The sequence below is a fragment of the Ruditapes philippinarum genome, unplaced genomic scaffold, assembly GCF_026571515.1.
Source record: "Ruditapes philippinarum isolate M1 unplaced genomic scaffold, ASM2657151v2 ctg4538_1_1_1_1, whole genome shotgun sequence".
NCBI classification, from domain to species: domain Eukaryota; kingdom Metazoa; phylum Mollusca; class Bivalvia; order Venerida; family Veneridae; genus Ruditapes; species Ruditapes philippinarum.
The window spans coordinates 1,817-11,490 of NW_026864565.1; the positions used below are offsets into that span (position 1 = coordinate 1,817).

The window sequence follows — 9,674 nt, forward strand, 5'->3', positions numbered from 1 at the left end:
ATGAATTACACCCGATATTGCATTTAATGTCAACCCTTTCTAGACAATATTTCCATGATTTTGATTTACGGGCAATCATCCCGGAAATAATTAAGCTGTAAAATGTTTCAATTCATTATGTCTCTTTGTAGAAACATAATTTTTTGGTACTTTTTTTGGACGACACTGTTTGATATATAACAGTCTTTTGACAATTTGAAAAAGTATCTTGGTTAATATGTTTTTCTTTCCGTAAAAACATAAGTAATATCTTTTTAAATAAAGTTTTGTACTACCCATTTAAAATGGGCAAATAGATGTTTGTAACTCTGGCATTCATCTAACATGTTAAATAACAAAGTATTTGACTACACAACACAATTACAAATTAAAAAATGTGCAATTATCGAAATGATATTAAAAATGCTTAAATGAAAGAAATATATTTACTATAATCATTTATGAATTTACTTACGTTTAATTTTTTTTCAAACAACACATTAGATGATATTATTATAGTTATGTTATATGAGTATAAACAGAGCATGCCAATTAAATTTATTACATTTCATTTTGCTATAAGATAAAACAACGTCCTTGGTATCATTTTGTTTTTGCAAAAAATCCAAAAAACAACAAACAACAACATACAACAACATTATCAATGACAAATATCTAGCTGCTTAAAGTGACATTTCATCGAAAATATAGATATGACTGCGTTGCTTCTGTCCTTAATTTGATTGAGAAATGAAATTATCAGAAGGATACTGGTACAATGTATGGCTGATCTTAACGATTGTGCCTACATGATGTCTATGCATCTCGTAATATCATATCAAAATAGAATACATTAATAATATTAATTATATATGTTGCTGGCGGAATATACTTGACATAAAGCTGCCCGCGGCCGAAAAGAAGAAAAGACCATCTGTGGTGGCAGAATTGTATGATATAGAGCTAAATAACAGTCGTTAAGTCATACTACATTACAAACCATGTAGCATATTGGTTTACATGTATATACAAGGCCTGTAAGTGTCTATGAAAGCTCGATAATATCATATTGTTATATTATTTCGTTAAAGATATACTATGCTCAAATTCACATTTAAAACTATTTATAATTACTACACAGTCTCTTTGTAAATATAAAATAAACATTTTTTAACTTTACACAAAGTATATATGTTGTGTTTTAAATTCTACACATCATGGGTGGTTACACTATGAATATATAGTGTCATTAAAAAAATCTGGCAATTTTTTCAAGACTAGACCAATTTACTTGATCGGTAATAGGGCACACAGCTTCCAAAAGATAATGTATTCATTCTTTTGTTCAAATTGGACATTTTCGGTAAAAATTACATAGATTTCAAAAAACTTGTGTGATTAAAATTTTAACCCGAGGATGAGCAATAAGTCGTGTCAATTTAAACTCCATATCGTATCTAATTCTTAAAATCATTAAAATTAATTTAATTACTAACTAAAGGTTATTTGTAAGATGGTTAGCACTTTCAAAAAAATCAAGTAAGTATATTTTGATAGTTACCGTTTTGAAATATAGCTTTGTTTATTCATTTTAGAAGATAAATGTCATTACACATTACACATTATCAAATTTAATCATCTTCTCATATGACAAAGTGAATTATGTATCCTGCACACATATTTATTGAAGGATCGAAAACAAATTATGTATTGTATTTGTAATTATGTATGCGCATACAATAGTTTGTACTATTCCCAAACGCGACCATATTGAAAATAAGATCTTATTTCTCTAACAAGACTCGAGACCGAAGCAAAATTTACGGTAACATTTTCAAAAACAATAAAGCATCTTGTGTTCCTTTTGTTACAGATATATAGTGTAGCTAATAATAACACTGGACATTCAAAATAAATAAAAACATTAATATTATTGTTAATATCTTTAGGGATTTGACTATTATGGTCTAAAACATGAGCGAAATAATCACAAAAAAAATTCCTTTTCATATTTGTTAGGATATGAATAACAAAAAAGCGAAAGCTGAAACAATAACAGAGGGGAAATTGTTACATAAAAACATGATCATCAAATTTGAAAATGGTTATGAACTACTTTTTCGCTCTTTAGCTAGAACATGTTACGTTAATGACAAGGTAATAGTGTCATTAGTTTCCAGACTGTCGTAAATACAACTATTATGATGTGGCAAGTTTTTGTCTAATGTTCTTTCTTCATATACTCCATCATCTTCTAATATGGTTTTAGTGCAAACTTGTTACTTTATTAAACTAATAGTAAACACCTTTTTACTCTTTAATACGCTACATATTATGTGTCAATTACAGACGTTAGAATTAGCGATGTCTACAAATATTGTTATGTTATTGAAAAGCTTAGTTACTGCACTAGAAATGATTAAACTATTGGAAAGGATTGTTAGAATATTTCGGGAAACTTTTATTATCTCATTTTGTTTGATAATTATCGTGTTAGTATTTGTAAAAAAACATAGGTATATGTTAAACATTTGAATTTTTTAGTCAGGTTACATGGAAATATCTTTCAAATAACATCTTGGTGGCTATGACATTTAATCTTTTACTTAAATTTCCTATCATTTGAAACGCTTATATAATACCTCCATTGTTGCCAAAGAGTCATTTCTTAAAAAGAAATATAAGACATAATTATCCTGCGATGAAAACTTTCTTTTAAATATACCGACATTTAATTACTATGCTAGTCTACCAGTATAGCAGTGCAATGCCAAATGTCTCTTTCTATTTAAATCATGTCATCATAATGCAGAATATAAGCTGAATATTGGACAGATACACTGGCTAGCACAGCTGCTATACCGTTTTTTTCTGTTGATTTTTTTAACAAAATTTGAGACACTTGATTTTGAACGATTAAAAATAAAAGGATAGTTATTCCATGCAGTATGATTCTCTTAATCTTTTAAAAAATCATTCTTTTACCATCAGAATGGTACTTTTGTTGTACATTAGAGAAAGATAACATAGGAATGAAGACATATAGTTCGTGAAATGTTGGCTTTATTCGAAAGAATTAGATGTTTATATTTTCTGATGTCAAATACGACGTATGACATAAACTAAAAGAAACGTTGGAGAATCGATGTCAATACAAAATTCCTTGCAAATGAAAGAAGCATGTACCTGTACTCCATTTATCTATTTAGTTCGTACTATGTGACACCTTATCTTGAGCATTTTACACGCTGTCATACATTTTGAAAAATAAATCGGAAACTGTATCAAAGCATGTAAACAGTTTTGATAGTACATCATTACAAATTCAAACACGCACATTTACAGTGAAAGATGAAAAGACGCAATGATTCACATGGTAATGCTATTTTTATTCGAAAGGCACATACGTTAACTGATATTTATTTCCGTTTTGACGAGAATCAATGAGTATAGTTTGCATTAAAAGCGGAAGTATTGTAGAAGAGGAAATATAAAAGACGATTAAAATCATAAAAAATGATAATGTTACTAAATACATTGACCCATTGCTCTACATAGAAAGTCAAACTGATATTTTTATTAATTTTTTAGAAAATAGAAAAGAATAGAAAAGGGAATTTTGATACATCTTACTTATTATCAATACACGTAATGGGATTGTTATATATCTGTTAAGTCTACAGACTGTCGTAAATTAGGAAATAATTACACAGACTGTGTCCTATTTGGAAATAAAACTTTGTTCATCAGAAAAAAATGATTGTAAAATGAATCGATATTAATTTAGTCCCCAAATCATTGATGTAAAAAGTTAATATGCTGGCAGAATAAATTTATATTTAACAAAGTTTAAAATTTAATATCAGTGTTATTAAAAGCCTTTTTAGGACTGTTTTGGAGTTTCGGCGCGTACGAATTGACCACGGACAAAGTAAAAGCATGAGCAGTGTCCAGTGCAAGATCGATATTATTAATATTTACTTTGTATTACAAAGCAAATTTGCAAGTCATTTTGAAATTTGATATAACAGCCATATATATATATGGAAATGTTTTTTAAGCTGCTTGCTGCTTAAGGCAGTCGTAAGTATACATTTAATTTATAAATCAAACATTTTGTTTAATTTAATTTTAAGTAATATGTCATAGTGAAAAAACAATTTGTATAATTTCTACGAAATGACATTGAATACTTTATAAACATAATACACGTATAATGGAATATTAATTAAATGTCGTCAACTTAATATATCGAATAAATTTACGTCAAACCAAATGGAGAAACGAGTCAAAGCAAGTATCTAAGTACATTCATTGTTGAAATCTATATTAAGTTTACTTAAAACCTTCTCCGTAATAGAGCGTATTCAACTCAACTATATTGAACTTTTTATCACAAGGACATATCCTGATTCCATTCTTATTCTGTCCATCATCATTTATTTTGGAAAATAAGGATGGCAATGTGATATTCCCAGATAATTTTGTAGAGCTTATCAAGGCAACACTGATGCGCAGGCTTCTTTTGGTCTACTTTGGCGTCAAAAGCTTTCCGATATGAGTACTTGTATTCATAGTGTAACATTTTATTGTCTTAGTTGATTTTTTTTAATAATGAGATCGTCAATTTACATCTTCTTAGAATCATAATGTTGATGTAGCTCAATATGACGCCTTTACATCTAAATTATACTAGAAATAAACACCACACACAAGACAAAGTGACTCTACTATTCTTAGTCATTCCTAGACATTAACAAAATGTTTATAGCTGATACAAAACAGTTCCAAGAGACAGTATTATATATTGTTTACACAATGTTTCTATTGAGATATTATCATTAACATGTTTTATTAAATTTGCAAAAACAACCACAACCTTTATGTAAACAAAACGTCTCGTTCGAAATATCATCATTTAATTTTTTATCGAACTTGCAAAACAAACAATTGCTTAAACGCTTCAGCAGTAGAATACGAATGTCTAATGGTATTGACTATTCTTAAGTTGTTCTGTACAATTTAATTTATTAATTTGTCATTAAAAGCAGTATTAAGAAAAGTGCTTAAGTCGGTATAAGCTGCAAACATACAATGTAGGCACTATGTCTCTTGTTTTTTACTTCAGTAACACTTTATTTAGTACATGTTGTTGAAACGATTATGGTGTTGTACTGGTATAAATAAATACTATTATAATTAAAGAGTATTGAAATACTTAAGATAATATCGTTAATATAAACTTTACGATGTAAGATAATGCTGAAGAGAAACAGTGTGACTTTGTTTTAAATACCACTTTAAAAAGTTAACATTTATAACCACTTAAATGCCACTAAAGATATTGTATTTTGTTACATTAATTTAAATATAACTTCAAATGTTTCATGGTAAGGTATTGCTTACAAAAAAGCGTGTCACTAAAAGTTTGCTCGTGCTATATTTAGTAGACTTCTTTAATATCATTTTACACTGGTAATTCATTTCAGTCAGGTATTCAGAAATAAGAAGTCTCCCAAAAATAGTTTTTCATTATTCCCATACATATTATGTAGCCGAAATATAATTTTAAACTTTTTCCAATGACTATCAAATGTATTGGTATGAATACATGTAACGCGATGTGCAATCATTGCAAAATTAAATTGTAGTTTGTGATTACAATTTATATGTTCATGAATTTCACCCGATAATGCATTTAATGTCAACCCCTTCTAGGTAATATTTCCATGATTTTAATTTACGTTCAATCCTCCCGGAAATCATTAATCTGTAAAATGTTTCAATCTATTATGTCTCTTTGTAGAAACATAAATTTTATGGCACTTTGTTTGGATGACACAATTTGATATATAACAGTCGTATGACAATTTGTAAAAGAATCCCGATAAATATGTTTTTGTTTGGGTAAAAAAAAAAGTTATTTAAATATCTTTTTTTTAAATAAAATTTTGTACTACCCATTTGCTATAAGATAAAACAAACTTCCTTGGTATCATTTATTCTTCATGTGGAAAAACATTATCAATGACAAATATCTGGATGCTAAAAATGGCATTTCATCGAATATATAAATATGACACAGTTGCTTCTCTCCTTAATTTGATTGAGAACTGAAATTATTAGAAGGATACTGGTACAATGCATGGCTGACCTTAACCATAGTGTCTACATGATGTCTATGCATTGCGTTACATCATGTCCAAATAGAATACATTAATAATATTAATCAATTATGTTGCTGGCGAAATATATTGGAGATCAAGCTGCCCGAAAATAAGAAAAGACCATTTGTAGTGGCAGAAATATATGATATAGAGCCTTAGAACAGCCGTAAGGTCATACTACATGACAGACCAGTCTATAAACAAGGCATGTGAGTCTCTATGAAAGCTTGATAATATCATATTGTTATATTATTTCGTTTTCAAAGTCGTGCCACTTTAAACCCAATATCGTATCTAATTCCTAATATCATTAAAATTAATTCAATTACTAACTAAAGGTTATTTGTAAGATGGTAAGCACTTTCAAAAAATTCAAGTTAGTATATTTTGATAGTTACCGTTTTAGAATATAGCTTTGTTTATTCATTTTAGAAGATAAATGTCATTACACATTATCAAATTTAATCATCTTCTCATATGACAAAATGAATTATGTAACCTGCACCCATATTTATTGAAGGATCAAAAACAAATTATGTATTGTATTTATAATTATGCGCATACAATAGTTTGGTTTGTACTATTCACAAACGCGACCATATTGAAAATAAGATCTTATTTCGCTAACTAGACTCGAGACCGAAGCAAGATTTACGGTTTCATTTTCAGAAACAATAAAGCATCTTGTGTTCCTTTTGTTACATATATTTAGTGTAGCTAATAATAACACTGGACATGCAAAATAAATAAAAACATTAAGATTATTGTTAATGTCTTTAGGGATTTGACTATTATCGTCTAAAACATGAGCGAAATAATTACAAAAACCTTCCTTTTCATATTTGTCAGGATATGAATAACAAACAAGAGCTGTCGGTAGGACAGCAACGCTTCACTATCTTTAGTGCTTGATAGTAAGAAAGCCTTGATAATGTAAAATTTCCTAAGTTAACAAAAGGGATTTTTTTCCCTTTAAATCCATGTTACAGTTATAGGCCTTGGAGAGAGTCCTATTATGCTCTCAAAGAGTATAAAATTTCATCTTGTGTCAAAGTCATATGTCAATGGACTTTTTTTTTAGGTATTACAAAAACTTTAAGTCGAAAAAGGGGCATAATTCTGTCAAAATGCTTGATAGAGTTACCTCCTTCTGTCTAAACGTTTGGGTCATGATGGTTAACAAGTGTGCAAAGTTTCAAAGCCATATGTCAATGGACTTTGAAAATATTTGAGGTATTACAAAAACTTTAACGTAAATTCTAAGTCGAAAAAGAGGCATAATTCTGTCAAAATGCTTGATACAGTTACCTCCCCTGTCTTCAGGTTGGGGTCATGATGTTTAACAAGTGTGCAAAGTTTCAAAGCCATATGTCAATGAACTTTGAAAATATTTGAGGTATTTCAAAAACTTTAACGTAAATTCTAAGTCGAAAAAGGAGCATTATTCTGTCAAAATGCTTGATACGGTTACCTCCCCCTGTCTACAGGTTGGGGTCATGAGGGTGAACAAGTGTGCAAAGTTTCAAAGCCATATATCAATGGACTTTAAAAATATTTGAGGTATTACAAAAACTTTAACATAAGTGGTTACGCCGACGCGGACGCCAACGCCGACGCCGACGCTCGGATGACTACAATAGCTCTACTTATTCTTATCGAATAGTCGAGCTAAAAAGCGAAAGCTGAAACAATAACAGAGGGGAAATTGTTACATTAAAACATGATCATCAAAATGGTTATGAAATATATTTTCCGCCGGTTAAGTGAAGCGAATAAGGCGGTAAATAATTTCCTTTGGATTGGATAGATCTTTTGAATGTACCAATCAGAAGTTGTTTTGTTCAATTACGTATGCACGAAATACTGTGCATTATGAATTGTAATTGAAAGTCATTCAGCTTTGGGTATCGATACTGTACAGTCGCTTTAATTTTTAAACATGGATTCTTCACCTTCTCGTCAAACTGAAGTTCAACAATCTGATATCAACCAAACGTTGCAGTTGGTACTCGATCAATTAAAAGGGCAGCGACAAGAAATCAGTTCTTTGAGAGAAGACGTTAAAGGAAACAATTTTTCCGTCACGTCGGAGGTCAAAAAGTTGAAAGAAAAAGAACTTTCGTGGAAGAAAGAAGGTAACAAGATTCAATACACTTTCAACTATCAAGTGTCTGATTTGGTTGGACAAGCCACCTGGGCTATTCAAAACAATAAACTTGATTACGCATTGGACTTGTTGAAGGAAACTGACGAAAAAGTTCACCAACGTAATAAACTCATCCGAATTGCAGACACGAGTGAGGGTGGCTGGGAAACGGTGCGCCAATACGAGACTAATCCAGTTGCCAGCGATAGTGAGGACGAAAACAAAATATCTAAGGCAGAAAACAGGGCTTTACGTAAACGTAAACGAAGTCAGCAGAAAAAGTCGTCTACATCGCAATCTAAGAATGCATTACCTCCAGGGCCTCATTCTAATTGTGGGAATCCTCAACTTCAGTCATGGGGTACGCAGAATTCCGCTTCGGCCACCTTCCAGGCAGGGGCAAGTACATCTAATTTTCGTCCCTACTCAGGAAAGGTATATGGCAGCTGCTTCGCATGCGGGGATTTCTCCCACTACAGGAAAGACTGTCCATACGTGTCAGGCACTTACACCAGGCAGAGGTATCCAACCGACAACGCCCAGAACAGAAAATGAAACCGCCAATTTGACAGATGAGTATTCTATTTATAGATGTAACTGTATTGATTTTCACGGTGAAAGTTTCACCCATGATTATTTCGAGTACGAACAGGGTCAGAAATCTATTATTGTAAAAGATAGGTTAAAACAAAATGTGAAATTTTGGCAAACAATTGGAACTAATGAATTTATTTTGGATGTTATCACAAACGGGTATAAAATTCCTTTCTTTTCTTTGCCACCTGCATGTATTTTAAAGAATAATAAATCTGCTTTAGATGAAAGTAGTTTTGTACATGAAGCAATTACTGATTTATTATTGAGAGGGTCGATTCAAAAATGTGATAAAATTCCTACTGTTGTTAATCCTTTGACAGTTTCAGTTCAGTCATCAGGGAAAAAACGTTTGATACTTTATTTAAGGCATGTAAACAAACACTTGTGGAAACAGTCTGTAAAGTACGAGGATATCAGAATCGTACTCAATTATTTTCAACCCGATTGTTACATGTACAAATTTGATATTCATTCTGCTTATCATTTCATTTCAATATTTCCATCTCATACTGATTTTTTAGGTTTTTTCATGGACTGATGAATATGGCAAAACTACATTTTTCAAATTTTTAGTATTACCTTTTGGAATAAGTACAGCCCCATATATTTTTACCAAATTAACAAGGCCTCTAATTGCAAAATGGAGAGGAGAAGGGAAAATGATAATTATGTTTTTAGATGATGGTTTCGGATGTGATAAAGATTTACCTGGTTGCCAAGATACTGCACTTTCAGTAAAAAATGATCTTCTTGAATCTGGGTTTGTCCCTAAGGCAGAAAAGTCT

General features: G+C 30.6%; 1 protein-coding gene across 1 annotated transcript; it reads left to right on the forward strand.

The window, feature by feature from the left end:
* Positions 1-8,085: 8,085 nt before the first annotated feature.
* LOC132726093 (uncharacterized) lies at positions 8,086-8,847 on the forward strand. The gene has a single exon (XM_060711361.1). The coding sequence runs from the start codon at positions 8,086-8,088 to the stop codon at positions 8,845-8,847; it is 762 nt and encodes a 253-aa protein (XP_060567344.1).
* The last annotated feature ends 827 nt before the right edge of the window (positions 8,848-9,674 follow it).